This window comes from Lissotriton vulgaris, chromosome 9 (genome assembly GCF_964263255.1).
Source record: "Lissotriton vulgaris chromosome 9, aLisVul1.2, whole genome shotgun sequence".
Taxonomy (NCBI): Eukaryota; Metazoa; Chordata; class Amphibia; order Caudata; family Salamandridae; genus Lissotriton; species Lissotriton vulgaris.
In genome coordinates this window covers 478119857-478141690 of record NC_141697.1, presented here as the reverse complement: position 1 = coordinate 478141690, position 21834 = coordinate 478119857, and the positions used below count along the sequence as shown (strand labels likewise).

Below are 21834 nucleotides of genomic sequence, written 5' to 3'. Positions count from 1 at the left end.
TGTTCATGCCTGGGGGGTGGTAAAAGATGTGCAGGTTGCACAATAAGGAGTTGTTACTGCAAATTGAGAGGGCGAGGTATTCGCAGGAGTCGGTGGTATCCGCCAGAAGCTCTGTGACAAGAAGGTAAGAGCGGAAGATGCAGGCAATGCCACCTCCTTTCTTGCTATGTTGTCTGTCTAGTCTAGCAATGTTATAGTTGGGGCGGACTAGGAGGTCCAGGCATGGGGATGAGGACTCATTAAGCCATGATTCTGTTGAATGTATGATGTTACAATGCATACTTTCACAACGCATACCATTACAACAAAACTTTTACAACGCAGGATCCATTACAACGCATGCCATTACAACGTAGCTGCTATTACAATGCTGCCATTACAATGTAAGTATGGGTAAGTATTTTTTTTTAATTAATGGGAATGTAATAGTAGTGTAAGTGTTGGATAGTTTAGGGGTTAAAATGACTATTCTAACTCCAGGGGAGCGTAATAGTAGGGTAAGTGTTGGATAGTGTAGGGGTTAAAATTACTATTCTAACTCCAGGGGGGCGTAATTGTAGGGTAAGTGTTGGATGGTGTAGGGGTTAAAATTAAATTAAATACTTACCCATACTTACTTTGTAATGGCATGCGTTGTAATAGCAGTTGCGTTGTAATGGCATGCATTGTAATGGCATGCGTTGTAATGGATCCTGCGTTGTAATAGTTTTGTTGTAATGGTAGTGCATTGCTATAGTTGCGTTTTAAAGGATGTTTCCCATTCTGATAGAATTGCTAAGTCGAGGTTGTTGTTCTGGATGAGAGCAGCAACATCTGCGGCATGCTTTACTGCAGATCGGCAGTTAATTAAGAGAGCAGTTAGGGAGGTGTCGGAGGGGGTGTCGGGAGTCGGGGCAGACAAGTTTTGAGGGTACATTGTCAAATGGGTAGGTATCCTCACATAGGCACATAAGGTTGTAAGTTTGCATGTTGTATCATCACCTAGTTATTAGTAACCCCAAAGGTCTACTCAACAGAGCCAGAAAAAGAGCCTGGTATAGACCCCGTGAGACCCTACTAGAAGTAATACCGAAAAATCAAGAAGTGGACCGCTTAATCTGTGTCACCGCGTTTAACACAAGGAGCCACGAGATAAACAAAATAACCAAAAAATATTGGAATTTGGTGGGACCGGAATTTGAAATACCTGATGTTCCCATGTTCTCTTTCAAGCGGGCCAAAAATATCAAAGATTATGTTGTGTCATAATTTCTGGAGCCTGCACCCACACCTGACACAAGATCCCTATTAAGTCTTCCGCCCATTACTGAAAATCATAAATGTGGAAACTGCACGGCTTGTGAACATGCAATAACCGGGAAAACTGTCACCCACCGTGGGAAAACATACACACTGAGCCAGTTCACCAACTGCAATAGCCAAAATGTTATATACGCCATAAGATGTCCATGCCTCCTGATCTACATCAGCCAGACAACTCAGAGAGTGAAAAACAGAATTCTGCAACATCAAAGCAGGATACGATGCAAAACGCAGAGGGCACCACTAGTTGACCACTACTCGACAGCTGGCCACACACATGAAGAAATAGAGTGGATTGTACTTGAAAAGGTGACCATACATCAGAGAGGAGGTAACATTACAAACTAACTCAATTTCAAAGAATGCCGCTGGATACATCCCATGGAGGCCGCCACCAATGGCCTTAACGAACAGGATGAAACATATGTACAGATGAGCAAACTATTGGGCGCTCTGAGATTCTAAAGGGCTTGCAAGCAGAGCAGGTGGAAACAGAGAACTTAGGAGTGCCCTAGAATGGGTAAGAGTTAGGTCCACATCACTATTTACCAGCTACCATCCTTTTATTTTGTGACTCTGGGTTGCTGTGACAATAAGTAACAGTACAATCCAAGGTGGCACATGCAGTTAGGGTGGCGAGGAGGGCTGGTATCATCATCAGAGAGCATCAGAGCATCAGCATCAGAGAGCAGGGAGCACCCCCTAGTGCCACTCCATACATATATTTAACAGAAAGGGCAATAGAGATGTGCAAGAAGGCAGATTCACAGAAAAGACTGAAATTTACCCCAGTTTTCCTCCTATGTTAGGAGTAAATTTTTGTCTTTCACAGAATCCATGCCCTTTTCCGGTAGCACTCATGTGAAGTGTGCGCATTGTTTCCATTTTCTCATGAACAAATACATCTTTGCACATGCAAAAATCTTCAAGCAAGTTCTAACTTCCTTTTTCTTTTTTCCTTTTTTCTCTTTTCTCTATGAGGGACATATTGTCCACTTACAGGGGCTTTATAATCGACTCTAATGAGCTGTATCCCATATATACTAAGTCACCCAGCAATCAACACCTTGCTCACACATGCTTTTAAAAATCCTGAAACTCTGAGTTAATGTCATGGTGTGATTATGTGTAAAGTTGGACCTACTTAATTCCCTATAATGCATGTTGTTCAATACTTTATCCACAGTTGTTTGTAGACATATAAATAAAACTATGTAGGTTTAGTGGATACACCTGTCGTTTTGAAAACTTCTACCCAAAATTAATTTAATATACGACTAATGTGTATTTCCCAGTTCATTTACTTGTTATAATTTGGCATGCCCTGTATAAAGTGTGTATCATAATTGATTCATATTTTTTAAAATAAATATTTTTACATGGTGCCAGATATGTATGATGATCTCAAAAAATTTCCAAAAGTATTTGCAGCAAAACCATTTATTCACAAGCCATTTATCCTCTATTTAAGTCATTGAAATACTTAGTAACTCTGGTAAATACGGTTTCGTAATTAATTTCTATATGTTTAAACGTCGGGACCTGAACCAAATTACCTAATAAATAAGGAAGAGCCTTCTTTTCTTTAAATTAATTTTAATTAAATGCTGTATATGTTTACAAGTTGGGAAGTGAGGGTATTGGTGGTCTGGGATGTAACCTATCATTAAAAAGTCCAGAAACCTTGAACCTGAAAGGTGTATATGAAAGGCTGTCAGACATTCTAAACCTCAACACAGAGGATGTGGACTTTGGGGAAAGGTTCTATGTAGGAATTGAGGGAACTGTCCAGAGTTCACCAGGGTCACCTAAATAATTTGTGGCAAAGAGTACCCCATTGCAGCAATTTACCATTTGCTGTAAGTTCTCCAGCTATTTATCTGAAACTATCACTTGGAATGTCAAGCAGGCTGTGAAACAATTGGACACAATAAGATTTGGCTTTTCTAAATAATACTGTTTTGTATAGATCAGAAAGCAATTTGTTCTTTCCCTCAACTGTATTGACCAAGCTTTGTATTCATTTATCAACTTTGATATATCGTATAATAAATGAAATTACAAATAGTGTGATACGATTATTTATGTACTTCATTATTGGAAAACAATTACAGGAGTCTGACAGCAAGAAAGAAGAAATAAAAGAGAAGATTCCAAGTTTGGTTGCATTAGATAAAGATATGTCTACAGTGTTTAAGGAAATGGATCAGAAGGACCTGGAAACTATTCAGCAGGAACATGTGGATAAACAACTGGATCATCCCAGTGAAGTACAACCTCCTGAAGAATCCAAAAAGAAAACAGGGGACATACTTAGCCAGGTGATGCCAGCTTTCTGTAAACTAACAGTTAATAATGTTAAAATGCCAAGCTAAACATGATGTATCAGTGAACATACATAAACAAATGTGTCTAAACAATGATAACCCCTAGGCTCTCATTATGAGTGGCCCAAAAAGTGGCCCAGAGTATTGGTAACTCTGGTGATATCGAACCTCCAGGTCTTTATAAGTTGGACACTAAGGGTCTCCTTAAACATGACGAATTACCAGTGGAATTCTTAATTCCAAGGATGATTTCCCAGGTAATTCCTCATTTCTCAAAATATCTGTGTGAAAATAAACAGGTTTGTGGAAACACCACATATCTAATTCTGATGGGGCTGGTAACTGCTGCTGCCAGCCCCATCAGAATTAAGAATATTCTTACAATGAGGGCTTGAATTTATAAACTAAGATGCAGTCGTAGGCAAGGATCATCAACAGGCCTCCACCCATTGGTAAACAATGTTGACTGGAGGCTGAATCTCAACACTGAGGGTATTTGTTTGTTATTATCCTATGACCACTTTCATTATAACAAGAAAACGTCTCTGCTTGCACAGGGGGCTGATGTCCAGGGATTGACTGACAATATGATTATTTGTCTTTCTCATGACATGATAAAGTATTCTGAGATTTCTGGTTCCTAAGGCAGTCTCACTTTATAAGGAAATATTGAGTGCCGAACCTCATTAGCAACAGAAGCATCTTCCAAGTTCAAGGGAGCCTAATCGGCCGTTTGCTGTTTTGCTTTTTGAAAGCAATACCTGGATTGGCGTTGTCTCAGTCAATAGTCAGTCATCCATCTTCCAAAGACATACTTGACTTTGTTGGAGGCTAACACATGGTTTCTCTGAGTTTCATTTCTCTAGTATTTCTCATGTTATGATGGATGAGGATTCTGTGTTCTAATTTTACTTCTTTTGGGGTGGATGTTACTTGGGATGTGTGGCTGGCTGATTTCCTTTCCTGCTCTCATGAACGTTGTTAACTCCGCATTTAATGCTCTTCCAGGAGAGAAGCAAACTCTTCCGGATGAAGCTGCTTTTTGTACAGTTTTCAGTCAGATGATAGTTAATACATATTCTACATTGGGCAATACACCCTGTCTTATTTTAGCGTCCATGGTGGTCATATTCTTTGCTCAAACAGTTATGAGATTAATTTCTTGCATGGCCTTTTGCAAGAATCTGTCTCCTCTTGAATGTTTATAAGGTATGCGCATCATGTTTCTGTGAGCATTTATTGTTCTCAGGTGGGTGCCTTTCTCAGGTCAATACGTAACATTTGGTCCCCACGTACTCTCTTCTGAGTGAAACAATTTTTTGCTATTGCATCTTACCTTCTGCTTTAACTATGTAACTAAACATGAATTTCCTGTGACTGTTAAACCGTATCTGTTTTCTGATTCTGAGTTGCACTGCTATCTATGGTTGTATGTCGAGATATCGGAGACAAAATATTGCCAAACATATCCAAGACACAAATGTTGACTTTACATTCATGGAAGACCAAAATATGATAACAAAATAGGTAAGTATATTAAAATGTGACTATTAAAGAGTATATTAATAAAAAAACATATATCACCTAAAAATGACCTGGAAAAATGCATATAATATCAAATATAAAGCAATTGAATTTAATAATCTACAAATTTAAAACATATACTTTAAAATAAGTGTTAACAAAATATTAAATATAATATACAAACAAATACATTTATGAATAAGCACGTATAATTACATAAGAATACTTATAATAACTAACAATAATTATAAGCAGTATATGGTAACCGTTTTAAAATACATATACTATAACATTATTTCAATTACAAAATAATAATTCTATTACTATAAAAATACACAATTAATTTTTTTTAAATAACGTTTAAAATGAAATCACAAAAAATAAATCTTTAAAAAAAATTGAAAACAAAAAAAAGGACATTCAAAAAAAGACTTCCAGGGGTTACAGTCACTATTGCCACTCCAAAGTAAGCAACAGAAGGAAAAGTGATGGACTTTTGAGGGGGTCTAATTAGCTATTCCTGCAATAATGTAAGCAAAATAATTACACATTAAAGTTACTGTATTAACAATTAAGATTAAAACAAAAAATATTTACCACTGGAGAAAGAGCTGTCTCCCGGTCTATAAGTGCCTGGAGGTGGATCTCTCTGGGAAGAAGAGGGAAGGAGGGTGTCAGACTTGCTGGAGGTGCTGACTACCAGGGTGAGCAGAAGCTGCTGCCTCTAGAGTTCAGGGTACCTGTACCAGATGAGCTCGAGGCAGAGTAACTAGAATGCTTCCGTTTGGAGAACTGATACTATTGCATTAAGCAGCTGCACTGTGGCACTGCCGAAGTGTGCCCGAGTGGGCTGCTCCACTGTGACCCTGAAGTGACCTGTACGTAGCACTGACTTGAAGTGCGCCCGAAGTGGGCTACACTGCATTCATACTGGGACTGAGACTGTAAAACTGAGTGTACAAACTCAAAACAAGAGGGCCAGCACTGTACCTGTGCCTGAAACCTACTGTACTATATCTGACACCTGGTCAGGGGAATGTGGAAAGAAGGGAACCTTGAGCCATGGATGCAGTATCACTGCCTTAATGGATATTTGTACTTGCATATTGTAGTGTGTAGTATTGCAATTTTAAGTTTGTTAAAGTACTTTCTATTTGCTGCCACTGAAAATCAGGCACTGAAGGGGTTGTTCTCGGCCCAGTTCGAGGAGCCATGGTAGGATGCACTCACATACATAAGAGACAAACGGCCCCGGCCCCCGTGGCTGAGCCAGGTAGCCCCTGTTTACCCCGTGTCCTGTGAACTGGGCATCAACAGTTACCATTCTCAGTACAACACTGGGTTGTCCCTTGCCATTCACCTCCTGGTGAGGTTAACATTTATGTATGTTATGTGTTGCCTATCAATCATATTATGTTTATTTCATTTATCAATAATTCCTTCGTATACTGAATTACAAATTTAATGAAGAAATGAACTGTATAATTTAAAGAGCACTTTTTTTAAAACCTATAGGTTTCCGACAGCCAGAAAGAAGTTATTTTGCATTCAGAGGAATTGCAAAAAGAGGACACTGTTTTGCCAGTTCAAGAAATTCCTAAGGCTGAAATGGACATAATAAGACAAGAAGATTTGGATGGGAGACTTGTTGACCTGAATAGAAAACCAAAGCGTGGACTTGAACGAAAAAATGCTATAAAGAAAAAAGACCCATCAGTGAGCAAGGTGAGGGCAGATGATTATGAAATTGCAAAGCTACAGGTTTGTATTTGGCTGTAAAATGAACTTTAAAGGTCTGTAGTCCCATGAAAGGATTCATCTAAGTTAACTACGGCACATCTTAATTTCAAGAAAAATGGCACTAATTGGACAAGGAAATTTACACAAGAGGCAAAGATCAAAGCAAAACAGAGTGTTAGAATGTATTTAGGGCAGGAATACAGTTGCGAACACAATTGAACGATACTTCTAACAAACACGTTTTCATTTAAGTGGACTCTTAGAAATACCTAAAGGAGAAGCTGACTAGCCTGGCCATTGTGATCTCTAACTTACTGCACTGGTCAGGTGACTGTGCTGACTCCCTTGCCCATAAGACCAAAGGCCACTGCATTCAAATGTCGGCGTGTTGAACTAAAGCACACCGTGTGAGGCTGATGTGAGTGCCAGGCTCCTGGCAGTTCGTCTCATTACTATTTCGCTCTGTTCTCATTCTGTCAGCAATGGCACACTCTATGCAGTTTTGTAAAGTGTTGTATTTAAAAAAATACTGGTCTATTTGTGATATTTTATAGTTGTAAAGCTTTTTTCAAAATGGAACTTGAATAAAGCAAATGTACACACTTTGTAAAAATACAATACTGGTAAAACAATACATTGCATGTTGTATGTTTCCACACATAAGCATAGGAGACAAAAAACACCCACGTTCTGATTGACCATGATGATTAGACCCCCTCAAACTCTTTATCTGAAACATATACCCCAATATTAAGTTACAAAGTAAGGGGTCACTGCAATTCTCACTGCAAATTTGCAGGGCAGCACCTTCACCTGTGTCTTGAGTTTTGGATTGATACACCTCACAAATGTCTGCAAATCACCTGTGTTAAATAAAGGGCTTATTTCTTACAAAATCACAAAGAACATATAACAACATTATTGTGGATTTGGAGGTATCCCATCCATAAGGATTGTTCTCTTCACACTCCATGCTACTTCTTCCAGTACTTCTATACTGAATTGCCAACTAACGGGCCTTTCTATCAGCTAATTTTATTAAACTGATTAATTCAAGGGGATTTTTTGTGCATTCAGTTGAAGCCATATTTACTCTTCTTAGGGTATGCGTTTGTGTACTGAGCCACACCTTGTTTGAGTGGAGTGACTATGGATTAATCCATACATGACTATCCTGGCGCATTCTTAAAGTTGTAACTTCTAAGGATTTTCGCTGATGTTGCTTTAAACCGTCACAGTTGTAAAGAGTCTGCATAGGAGCTCGACTTCCTCTGAAAAATCCTGTAGTAAACTATAGGTTTTTATGTGCGATTTGGTATGCTTAGAAAGTGAAGAGAATACATTCCAAAGATATGGCCAAACCTCGTTTGCCGTTAAAGTTGTTTTTTAAGCTGATTAAAAAATAGATAGATAGATAGATAGATAGATAGATAGATAGATAGATAGATAGATAGATAGATAGATAGAGAGATAGGATAGATAGATAGATAGATAGATAGATAGATGGATAGATAGATAGATGGATGGATGGATGGATGGATGGATGGATGGATGGATGGATGGATGGATGGATGGATGGATGGATGGATGGATGGATGGATGGATGGATGGATGGATGGATGGATGGATATAGTGCCCAATTTGCTTTATTTACTTATGCGCCTAAACTGAGTTTCCATCGCTTGTCATATTGGACAATTTTAGGTTTGCACTGCTAAGCACATGGATTTTTTTATTTAATTTAACAACATGCAAGTAGTTTGCGCTTTTACCCTAATATGTTCAGTTCTTCATTATTCATCAACTGACAACAATTTCTCCTCAGTATATTCCCAACCAATAATGGCATGCTCCCATAGCACTAATGTACCAGCAGTAGTGGGTATCCAATGAAACTCTTTTACATAAAACAACAGTAAATGATTTATTTCACAAAACCTATTTGCCATATCAAGTTACACTTTTAGGGAGAGACTGAAACTGCAAAATAGTGTGGAATGAAAGAGGAAGTGTATGATTACCTAACTTATTTCTCACTTTGGATCAACTACAGATTCCTGTCAGCATGAAAGACAAAACATCACAGAAGAAATTACCGTCAGAAGAGTCAGCGAAACAAGCCACTCCAGCTGTTCAAGAAATTAATAAGGCTGAAATGGAGCCCGTTAAACTGGAAGATTCTGACACCATTTCTGAATATGCCATCAGAGCTCAACCTGACCTTGAGGAACCTAAGACGGAGGTGACGCAAGCTGTTTCTGAAGTAGCTAATGATGTGGAAGAGAAATTGCTTGACAAACAACCTGAGGTATGCTCGAATTTAATGTAAATTAACTGCTTCCCAAATTAAGATAATGCAAAGTATATGAGGTAAAGGACCCCACCTATACATGGCCATGCAAGTGTCATCTAGGAGTTCCATAACCCATGAGATGAGGGCTTTTGGTAGGTATTATCTCAGAGGTGATACCAGTGCCTGATGGTTTATAGGGATATAACTATTTAAATCCTGAAAGGTGTGGTGTCTTTCTCACCTCATCCAGTCATGCAAGACACACTTGGAATCTTCAACCCAACATACATCCGCATTGTACCTGCTCATCTGCATTTTCTATTCAGATCACACTTGGTGATCTTTGGTTGCTGCATCCAAAAAGTTCAAAGCATCCCTAATGTAGTGCTTCCTGCTAAATTGAAAATATGCCCAATGCCTGGTGCTGCATTAACAAATGGATGAAATATTCGAAATAATCTCAGCCACTGATAAATTCCCATGGCCACAGTCCAATCCATCATTTTGTAGCCCATCATGCCACCTCAGATTAAATCCAGCCATATGCAAATCAGCCTCGATCCTGCTGTATTAAGAACAATAAGGAATATTAGGGCCATTTTAGGCAGGTGCCTTCAGACACGACTAACACCATATAAAACATTTCCACAAAATTGACATGTTTCTGGGAAAGTGGAAGCATTCAAATGGTAAACTGTATATTTAAATGCTTCTCTAAAAATACCCACACTAAGGTTTTGAAGATGTAATTATTTTCCTACTACATCCCATTCGTAGTTAAAAAGAATTCATTGCTCAGTCTCTGCCTCATAAGATAAAAACAAGTTTAGATAAAAACGAGTCTAGTGAATTCCACCCTACTGGCTTACTGCAGAGCTCATTTAGTGTTCTTCTGCGCCTCACAACAATAATTTTAAATGATAGTTCCCGCAAACTGTCCACTTGACACCTCCCATAATGATGATATATCAAATTTCTCTCTAAAAATGAAAAAAATAATCTTATCTTTGTTTGTCCATTTAGATAAAGAGAGAGTCTTATCTTACTTATCCACATTCCTAGACATGTTGATCACCAGTCTTTTCGCGGCATATTTTTCGGTTCTTCAGTACATGGTAAATAGCAAAACATTTTCTTTATCAGGAAGAGATACGAGAATGCTTAACATTTTGCAATTTTTAATATATAATTCCTCCTTTAAATCAAAAAATGTGACATGCTTTCATAAAACAGATACAAAAAGAGAGTTATAGCTTTCTTCTGAAAGATAAATATTTCAAATTCTTGCAGAAACCGGGCCGAATGCTATTCCAAAACAAATGCCCGTGATAGAACAGCTTTGGCATACAGTTTTGTAGAATGCCAGAATCCTCAAGAGTGATGTTGGAGGAGCTCAAAGCTCTGGTTGGACATAGGGAATACATTTTTAAGAGACTAGAGGGGAGTTCACTGTAGACAGAGCAATGCTCTTTGCAGAGCATTTAGAAAATAATTTGAGAATGCAGAGACAGCTAATACAGCTGCATCAAAATGTTGTAAGCTTTGCTAAATACTGATTTTGCTAAATCTGAAGATGGGTAAGAGTTTTACTAATGCCCAGATATTCCTTATTGCTGTAATCAACTAGAGATCCAGCTATATTGAAAACTACAGGACAGCAACCCCCCACTGGTCAAAAGAGGAAAGAATACTTTGACAGTTGAATTTTAGTATCTATTTTAACTCTTCACAAATCACAGTTCATTTTCCTTCTTTCTGATAGAGATATATGACCACAGATACTTCACCTTTCGAACATTCCCCAGGCACCAGACTGGATGTGAAAACTTTTCAGCAGTACAGCTGTGTGCCGCATATGGCACCATGTGGCTCCGTACTGATGGCGTTCAACTCTGGAAATGATGTGCTACGCCTATATAGGCACCCCTCCCGTGTGCTGCTGTCAGTTCTTTTGTTTCCACACCAATGGGCCTGGGATTCTGTTCCTTCTTTTATTGGAATGCATGCCAGATCGGAGACCTTTTACTATTGTTAATAATGGTGGAGCGGATATCAAGTAACTGCTTGGATACAATCCTGATTTTAACACTGGATTGTCCCTTAATAAGCATCTCAAGTTGATATTAATATTGCTGTGAACTGTTTGTGGTCCTTTTGTCATCCTACGTTCATTAGATTATCAGGCTCTTTATGCCAGAACAAGATTGCAATAAAAACATCTAATGTGCAATTACTTAAAAGAAAGATATTTTTTTTATTCTGCAGGTACCTTCAAGTCAAAGAGATGAAACGTCACAGGATATTTTGCAGTCAGGGAAATTGGATAAACAAGAAACTTCATCAACAGTCCAAGAAATTCCAGAAGTCAAAATGGAATCTATGAAAATGGAAGAGTTGGATGAAAGTGTTGGAGACCCCAATAGGAAACCAAAACGTGGACATTCTCGCAAGAGTGCTACAAAGAAAAAGAGTACTTCAGCAAGCAAGGTGAGCGCATCTACTTTGAAAGGGTGATCAATGCTCAAGAGAACATTTCTAATCAAATATTCATGGATTGATATTACCATTATTGCACAGAGTAGAAAGGTTCTCCCGAACCATAAGTAATTTGGATATTAAAAGGCACCAGGTTACTACTCCATGTCTATATTGTTGATGCCATAATACACAGAGAAGCCTTCTGCTAGTGATGTACTTGAAGGGAGTTGTTTAATTTTTCATAATGTATGGTGTTTGTTCAGGCACAATCCAACACATACTTAGGTTTTGCTGTCTACCATCTTCCCCAGTTAAATGTATTTATTATGCATTTCTAAATCATGAGCATTCCTGGTGTCCACTGCCACTCCTGCTTCCGAAATTACCAACCATACCTCACGCCTGCTGTCCACTTTCCGCAATTAAAAACATACCTGGCCTCCTGTTGGCTCCCTGAATTCACAAGGTAATAGATGTCATCCCACCATCCTAATGTTTGATTCACAAGTAACGCCCGTGCCCCCGGTCTTTCTTTAATCTGCAATCACAGTCCTTACATTCTAATGAAACATGGGGTTTTACATTTGCCCCAGACAGCCACCATACATGTGACCTCTGATCTGTCTTCCAGTTGGCAATAAGGAAGTTACACACAGGTTGTCAAATGGGTCTTGCAAGTGCTCAAGTACTGAAAGGTTAAAATGTGCATGTTGCTCTCTTACATGAAAAGAAGACCATATAGAAATAGAGAAAAACCAAGTGCAAGCGCTGCAGTATACTTGGATTTGTGGCTAAAGAGAATTAAAGATTTGAATTTTCACTGAAGCCTTAATTTGGGGAAATTAAGAACATGGAAATAATTATATAGTGCAACTGATGTTCCATTGTCACGAAAGTACCAAAGGGACCTGTATCCATTCCATTGTAATTCGACTGCTGATTGTGTTTGAGAGATTATTCATGCATGTGGAAGTACATCTGAATCCTTTTTTTATGAAGACGCTATACTAATTGGAATAGTACTTCTGTATGCTTTGGCACCGAATATACCCATGACCCCTATCATGAGACCTGTGAAGCCATGCACAAGAACAGGGCTTCTTGATACTTTACTTAAAAACAACAACTTAAAAAAGGCCCTCGAAAGAATAACACATATCACATTGAAGCCAGACCCAAAAACCTCATAGCAGATGCCTACAACCCCAACCCCAAAACGGGATTAAAAAGACAGACCTCATTGTCTTTTGGCATAACACATGATAGATAACTTCTCAGACATGTATTTCATGCAGCGTCTTCAAAATCAAAATTCCACCTAATTTGACATCACCATCCTGTATGGTCTCTGAACGAAATTCACAATTATTACATTTGACAATGTGACTAGTCTCATTTAAACCATTGAAAGGAAAGTGTATTGATGAGATTTGTCAGCACCTCAAAATAACAAAACTAAAAGATACTGAAATTCCTCAAACCACCCACTCTCAGCTACACTTCATTAACCCACCCCAGGACACTTGCATCTGCCCACTTACCACCTACACCACCAACATGCTCCATATCATAACCACCGCCTCCCCAACCTCCACCACACAGTACTCTCTCTACCTGTGAAATCCTTTGCAGGATTAGGGGTATGCAGTGGATAACCAAAATCTTATTTCTTACTCCATTTGTCATTTAGTTGTCATTTAGTTGCCCTCACAGAAACATAGTTAATAGATGCCTGCATAGTGGCACTAAATGACCTACTCCTTGTTATTGAATCATTCTTAGGAATAGGTAAGAAAAATAGCAGAGGAGAAGTACGAGCAAACATCTACAATTCAAATGAAATAATTTATGGAGTACAAAATAGGTAGATCCAATTATTCAAATAATAGGTGTAGGAAGGTGGATATCTGACTATGGTTACCCCCAAACTTTTTGCCTGGTGTTTAGCTGGTTTTTGACTTAGTTGGCCTGGGATCCTGCTATTCAGGGCCCCAGGCTGATTGCTCTCTCCTTAAAATGGACTCCATGTACCTTAGGTGCATAACACAATTGGAATTGGTTCACCTTATAGGCCCCTGTAACAGTGTACCATAGGTACCCAGGGCATAGGTGTAGCCAAGGCCTACCAGGGGCTGCAGCATGTATTGTGCCACCCCTGGCCTGGCCTCCATATTTGACACAACTGGCTGATCACTCAGCTGGGGTAAGTTGGTGTAATCACCTCTTGCTTAGATATAGTATCCCTATATCTAACCCTAAACTGGACACATATGTTCCTATCAGCCACTCCTATGGAAGGCCTCATCAATCCTGGAGGCAGAGTGCTTGGAAATATGTGAGATGGTGCTCTAGCGTGAGCTGAGCCTGTCTGCAGCTGTCGGGAACCACTCCCTAAGCTGTTCCGGGATATTGCCATACCATATACTCTTAAGTGCATTATAATCCTCGCGGTTATATGCTATCTTTGGTTTGGCTTTATCAAAACATGTCGAGTAAGGTGTCATACGAATTGGAATACTATCCCCTCGACAGTTCTGTCGACGGGGATAGCATTCCACCCTTCTAGAGGGACACGACATGTGTGTAGCCTTAACCCCGGTTAAAGTTAACCAGAGCCTCAGCATCACAAAATGGATGCTGCCACCACAGACACATGTCTGACCTCCTGCTGCTGGGAGTCCTTCCAGCGAGGAGGGCCTGGACAAAGGGTTTCCTGCCTGGGGAGGTGCGAGCACCACCCCAGACAGGGTTTTGTGTATTGGGTAGGACAGGGCTGAATAGATTGAGACATGCCTGGGGCACACAAGGTGTCCCTGTGCATAAGCCAGCCCAAACCGGTTCTGGGGCTTTCCAGCCCCAGTCCTGGCGAGGAGCTGGACAAAGGAAAGGGGGTGTAACCACCCCCCTTCCTGGTCCCACCCATAGGGGAGGGACCTAGCAGGAGATCCACCCCTCAGATTGGAATAAGAGTGGGAGCAGTGCCATTGCACAGCAGATCATCCCGAAATCAACTTAAAACTAAGAAGAAGACTGGACTTCGACATTCTGCTGCACAGAAGACTGAAGAAGAATCTCCCTTGTGGCCAAGGAGTGACCACCCTGTGAACACAGGTACCAACCAGCGACTCGACGTCTGCTTTGCCGCCGCCTCCCGCCGGAGACCGAGCCCAGAGCCCGACAAGAACCAGACTCCCAGACCTCTCAGAGCCCGATCCACAGTCCCTGCGAAGAAGGGACCCGTGGAGGCACCGAGTGACGTGGGACCGGACCTCTTGGAAGACACTCGAAAAGCTGACTGCGCAGCTTCTGAGGCATCCTCGACGTTGTGCTTTGGGGATTGAGAACCCCCACCACCGAGCAGCCCTTGCACCGAAGATCAGCCCCCCAGCATCTCCACGATCTGCGTGGGGCCCTTTTGCACTGTGCCACTCGACGCGCCATCCCGGCCACTAGCCACGCGGCCAGCGGCCATCTTGGCGACGAACCCGAAGATTTAAACAGCAGGTCTGGTTGCTCCAGACCTACCCAAGCTCCTGTGAAAAGGAGCACCCGCTCTGACCTTGCTGGTCCGAGTGAACAGCATCTTTCAACTTCTGCGTGGCTTGCAATTGCCAAGGCCTGTTTGCTCCGATCAGGTCGCCGACACCGCCAACAGCGAGAAGCCTACGTGGGACAGCTCGTGACCGACTCCTGGACGTCCTCGACCCCGGGTATCCACGTGGCTGCAGAAAGAAGCTACCCGACAACGCCTGTTTGCACCCGACATCGCCTGGTTCCAATCTGGTTCCACGGTAGTCACTGGCTAGTGACTTTGAACACTGTCCCCTCTGCTTTCAGGTCTTCAACTCTTCTGATCCACCCTTGGATCCACCGGAACTCTTCTCATCGAGCCGCCTGCAGCATCTTCAGCTCCAAGCACCATCGACCAGCGTGACGAAACCCGACACATCTTCGACCCTGTGCACCCGCTTCCTGTGGGTGAGGTAACTCAGCTCCGCCGGTGCTCCTGCACTGGTACACATCCCAAGGGCCTGTGTTTTAAGTTTCAGCTCCGTAGGTCACTCGGAAGGTTCCTAACTTTCTAACTTTGTGCTTTTTACGCACCATAGACTTTGTATTGAGAAGTGCGTGCACTTTGAACACTGCACCCGAGTCCCGTGGGCCTTTCCCGACTTAGTTAACTCCAGTCTCGAATAGCTCCAGCGATTCCCAAGGCCCTAGGCCTCTTCACTTTCCTCTAGGTATCTCTTATACCACTTTCTTAGTATATGGTTTAGGTGGCCCCTAGGGCTCATCCATATTGTGCAACTTTTGTGTATTTTAAACTGTCTTGTGATTTTACGCTTGTGCTTCTTTGCTCATAAAGAGTCCAGGGGATTTTAATAGTTAATAAATCAATATATATTTTCAATATATATCTGTGTGGTGTCCCTTTCATTTGGTATTCAAGGGGGTTGTGTATGGTATAACAGCTGGCTTCACATGCCTTTCAGAGTTTAGCCTAAGACTGCTTTGTCCACGTTACCACTAGGATAACTGGTCTACAAGGTTGAATTACAACCATCATCATAAGGGTTGCTTGGCATGGTACAAAGTGATCACTAAGAATTAGTGAGCATTATATACCAGGCCAACTTCTCACATTGGTGAGCAGCGGATTGGGATCTGAGCTTGCTGTTGTTTTACCATTACAATCTTTGAGATTATCATTTGAAAGATCATACAGGTACCTGCTAGGTACATATAAAACAAGACTAGTATACATAAGTTCTACTGAACTTAGTTGTTGTAGAGCAAAGGGAGTAGCACACCCTAGCTACAACTACTAGATAGGTTTAGTAGGTAAACACCAGTGTAGGTAGATTGCAACACATCCACCCACACTAGAGCAATGTCTGGAGCAGAGGGGTCCAGTGGACTTACTCCTGTTGAGAGTGACCCTCCAAGGGCACCATCCAAATTTGCTATTTTTTCCTTTAAGGAATTAAGACAGCTTTGTGTCTTAAGGGGTCTGAAGACAGGGCCTTCCCCTACTACAGACCACCTAAGAGAGCTCTTGGACCAGTCTGAGACTCTAAAGCCCTCTAAGGCAAACCCCACAGGGGATGCTGAAGGAGGCCATCCTTCAGAGGATGACACTGTAGACACCCCTACCCCTATCATCCTAGTAGATGAGGAAGCCTCCACCACTGGAGCTCCTCAAGTAGATGTAGAGGAAGAGGAAGAAGAAGAGGAGGAGGAGGTGGAAAGCAGTGAGTCAGATGATGACAGAGATAGTCAGGTGCTGGTCAGTAGACTGAACCAGGCTAACTTAAGTCAACTTGGGAATGAATCAGGTAACAACCCATTCAGACCCCCAGGTGGACTTAACCAGGGCCATAGGAGGAGAAGGCATCACTCAGGTGAATCCAATACCTCCCATGTCTCTAGAGGCTCTCATGGTCACTCCAGAAAGGAGATGACTAGCCCTCAGAGAAGGGAACATGAGGCCAAGATGAGAGAGGCTGAGCTTAGGATCCAGAGGCAAGAGTTAGAGGTTGCCCTGGCTAAGGAGAAACTTGCTAGAGCAAGACAGCCTAGAGAGAGTGGATTAGGATCCACTGGTGGCAGCACTATCCAGAAGGATAAAGACAGGTCCTTTGATACAAGAAACCTGAGTAAGATTGTGCCGCCCTACAAAGCTGGGGATGATATCCACAAATGGATGACTGCACTTGAGAGAGCCTGCATGGTACAGCAGATCCCTCAGGAGCAGTGGGCAGCAATCTTGTGGCTCTCCTTTGAAGGTAGAGGCAGAGACAGACTCCTCACAGTTAGTGATGAGGATTCTAGAAACTACATGGTCCTGAAGAGTGCTCTGATTGATGGGTTAGGCTTAACCACTGAACAGTACAGGTTAATGTTCAGAGATACCCAGAAGACACAGACTCAGGACTGGTCTGAATTTGTTGAGTGTGCCACTAAGGCTCTGGAGGGCTGGTTGCAGGGAAGTAAGGTTACTGACTATACAGGATTGTATAATTTAATTATGAGAGAGCAAATCTTAAGTAATTGTCAAAATCAGCTTCTACATCAGCACCTGGTTGACTCTGATCTGACCTCCCCACAAGAATTGGGTAGGAGGGCAGACAAATGGGTCAGAACCAGGATCAGGCCTAAGAACCAGGGTGGTGACCAAAAGAAAGAGACTACCAAGCCTCAAGAGAAGGGTGGGGATAAAAGTAAGGAAAAGACTTCCCCAGGGCCCCAAAACTCCAAGAATGGGGGTGGGTCCCAAGACACTTCTACATCCCAGAAAAAGCCTTATTGTCATACCTGTAAACAGGTGGGGCATTACAAAACAGATAGCTGTTGTCCCAAGAATGGCAATAAGGAGAATATACCTCCAGGTAAGGCTCCAACACCTCCTGTCACTGTTAGCAGTGGTCCCCCAGGTGGTGGGAGCACCCCCAAGAATTTGGGTGGGTTTACTTTTGGAGGACAGGTGGACTCTGGCCTATCCAGGTCCCCTAACTCAGATACTCTTGTCTATGAGACTGGCATGGGGTTTGCCAATTTCACAGCTTGCCCAAACACTTTGAGCAAGTATAGACAGGAGCCCCTCATCAATGGTTTGAAAGTTGAGGCCTTCAGAGACACAGGGGCTAGCATCACCATGGTGGCTGAATGTCTAGTCCCCTCAAGGCAACTTTTACCTGATGCCAGATATCAGGTGACAAACATTGATGGCATAGAAACCAATCATCCCATGGCAGTAGTCAATCTTAGCTGGGGAGGTGTCACTGGCCCAAAGAGAGTGGCAGTGTCAGCAAACTTGCCTGTAGATTGCCTACTGGGTAATGATTTGGAAATCTCAGCCTGGGCTGAGGTTGAACAGCAAACCCATTCTAGAATGGTAAATCTCTATGGAAAGGTTAGTGGGGCTGTAATGGCTACAGCCCCAATTCAAGATGTCCTTCCTGAAAAGGTTGGGAGGGCTGAGCAAACCTCAGCCCCATCTTTAGATAACTTCCCTCCTGGAAAGAGTAGCAGGGCTGTACTAGTAACAGCCCATACCCAAACTGAGTCTCCTCCTGAAAAGGTTGGTGGGGCTGTGATGGCCACAGCCCAAACTCAAACCGATACCTGGGTAGTGAAGCCTGAAATGATGGATCACTCCACCCAAACAGAGAGCATTGAGGAGGAAGAGAAATCTCCCTCCCACCAGACTTTAGGAAAGGATCAGCCTCCTCAGGGAACTGATCTTACCCCTGATGAAGGAACTGTCCCAGAGGTTGTTAGGCCTGGCCTGACAGAGCCTCTGATGGCAGTGGACCCTTCTCAGGAGGGACCCAGTCTGGAGCAGGTAACCTGCCCCTCTCTACCTTGCCTTACTCAGCCCAGGGCTGCAGAGGACAAGAAGGACAGTGAGACCCAAAGGGCCCCCTGTCAAATAAAGCACCCCCATCAGCAGATTAGGGGCACCGAAACTAGTAGCCCTAGTGAGGTGCAAGCTTTAAAAACGCCTGAGGGATCCCCCTTAAAAGTAGTTAGGGACCTCCCCCAGATGGATATTGTTGGGCACAGCCAAACCTGGGACCCTAAGGGCCCAAACCTGACCTGTCCCTCCAGTAAGCCAAACAGAGGGACCCAGCCTCCAGCTTTAGGTAGCCAGAGGTTGACCCTGAGAGCACAGTGCAACTCAGTCAGAGAAAGAAAGGCACACATGGTGGAGAGTGATTGGAGGAAGCTGAGCCCTACAGAGGAAACTCACTTCAGTACTCCATCTCAACACCAGCCTTTGACTTTGCAAAGACACATCACAGGTAGAGATTCCCTATGGTGGAGACCCTCCGATACCCTTAGGGTGAGGGATTGCTTAGTGGACCATGAGACAGGGGGTTACCAAGCCAGAGCTGGTACTTCCTTATATGGCCACTTAGGCAATATAGGCTTACCTGGTCAAGGATAGCCTTATCTCCTTTCGTTTGGGGGGGGGTTATGTAGGAAGGTGGATATCTGACTATGGTTACCCCCAAACTTTTTGCCTGGTGTTTAGCTGGTTTTTGACTTAGTTGGCCTGGGATCCTGCTATTCAGGGCCCCAGGCTGATTGCTCTCTCCTTAAAATGGACTCCATGTACCTTAGGTGCATAACACAATTGGAATTGGTTCACCTTATAGGCCCCTGTAACAGTGTACCATAGGTACCCAGGGCATAGGTGTAGCCAAGGCCTACCAGGGGCTGCAGCATGTATTGTGCCACCCCTGGCCTGGCCTCCATATTTGACACAACTGGCTGATCACTCAGCTGGGGTAAGTTGGTGTAATCACCTCTTGCTTAGATATAGTATCCCTATATCTAACCCTAAACTGGACACATATGTTCCTATCAGCCACTCCTATGGAAGGCCTCATCAATCCTGGAGGCAGAGTGCTTGGAAATATGTGAGATGGTGCTCTAGCGTGAGCTGAGCCTGTCTGCAGCTGTCGGGAACCACTCCCTAAGCTGTTCCGGGATATTGCCATACCATATACTCTTAAGTGCATTATAATCCTCGCGGTTATATGCTATCTTTGGTTTGGCTTTATCAAAACATGTCGAGTAAGGTGTCATACGAATTGGAATACTATCCCCTCGACAGTTCTGTCGACGGGGATAGCATTCCACCCTTCTAGAGGGACACGACATGTGTGTAGCCTTAACCCCGGTTAAAGTTAACCAGAGCCTCAGCATCACAAAATGGATGCTGCCACCACAGACACATGTCTGACCTCCTGCTGCTGGGAGTCCTTCCAGCGAGGAGGGCCTGGACAAAGGGTTTCCTGCCTGGGGAGGTGCGAGCACCACCCCAGACAGGGTTTTGTGTATTGGGTAGGACAGGGCTGAATAGATTGAGACATGCCTGGGGCACACAAGGTGTCCCTGTGCATAAGCCAGCCCAAACCGGTTCTGGGGCTTTCCAGCCCCAGTCCTGGCGAGGAGCTGGACAAAGGAAAGGGGGTGTAACCACCCCCCTTCCTGGTCCCACCCATAGGGGAGGGACCTAGCAGGAGATCCACCCCTCAGATTGGAATAAGAGTGGGAGCAGTGCCATTGCACAGCAGATCATCCCGAAATCAACTTAAAACTAAGAAGAAGACTGGACTTCGACATTCTGCTGCACAGAAGACTGAAGAAGAATCTCCCTTGTGGCCAAGGAGTGACCACCCTGTGAACACAGGTACCAACCAGCGACTCGACGTCTGCTTTGCCGCCGCCTCCCGCCGGAGACCGAGCCCAGAGCCCGACAAGAACCAGACTCCCAGACCTCTCAGAGCCCGATCCACAGTCCCTGCGAAGAAGGGACCCGTGGAGGCACCGAGTGACGTGGGACCGGACCTCTTGGAAGACACTCGAAAAGCTGACTGCGCAGCTTCTGAGGCATCCTCGACGTTGTGCTTTGGGGATTGAGAACCCCCACCACCGAGCAGCCCTTGCACCGAAGATCAGCCCCCCAGCATCTCCACGATCTGCGTGGGGCCCTTTTGCACTGTGCCACTCGACGCGCCATCCCGGCCACTAGCCACGCGGCCAGCGGCCATCTTGGCGACGAACCCGAAGATTTAAACAGCAGGTCTGGTTGCTCCAGACCTACCCAAGCTCCTGTGAAAAGGAGCACCCGCTCTGACCTTGCTGGTCCGAGTGAACAGCATCTTTCAACTTCTGCGTGGCTTGCAATTGCCAAGGCCTGTTTGCTCCGATCAGGTCGCCGACACCGCCAACAGCGAGAAGCCTACGTGGGACAGCTCGTGACCGACTCCTGGACGTCCTCGACCCCGGGTATCCACGTGGCTGCAGAAAGAAGCTACCCGACAACGCCTGTTTGCACCCGACATCGCCTGGTTCCAATCTGGTTCCACGGTAGTCACTGGCTAGTGACTTTGAACACTGTCCCCTCTGCTTTCAGGTCTTCAACTCTTCTGATCCACCCTTGGATCCACCGGAACTCTTCTCATCGAGCCGCCTGCAGCATCTTCAGCTCCAAGCACCATCGACCAGCGTGACGAAACCCGACACATCTTCGACCCTGTGCACCCGCTTCCTGTGGGTGAGGTAACTCAGCTCCGCCGGTGCTCCTGCACTGGTACACATCCCAAGGGCCTGTGTTTTAAGTTTCAGCTCCGTAGGTCACTCGGAAGGTTCCTAACT

At 43.5% G+C, this 21834-nt stretch overlaps 1 protein-coding gene across 1 annotated transcript in view; it reads left to right on the top strand.

Annotated features, from left to right (window-relative positions):
* Positions 1 to 21834, top strand: part of SYNE2 (spectrin repeat containing nuclear envelope protein 2) — a 1750628-nt gene that overhangs the window by 750732 nt on the left and 978062 nt on the right. Inside the window, exons 74-77 of the mRNA XM_086937933.1 lie at positions 3417 to 3623; positions 6669 to 6878; positions 8947 to 9201; positions 11452 to 11673. Coding sequence (XP_086794059.1) covers positions 3417 to 3623; positions 6669 to 6878; positions 8947 to 9201; positions 11452 to 11673 — 894 coding nt within the window. The remainder of the gene's footprint in view (positions 1 to 3416; positions 3624 to 6668; positions 6879 to 8946; positions 9202 to 11451; positions 11674 to 21834) is intronic.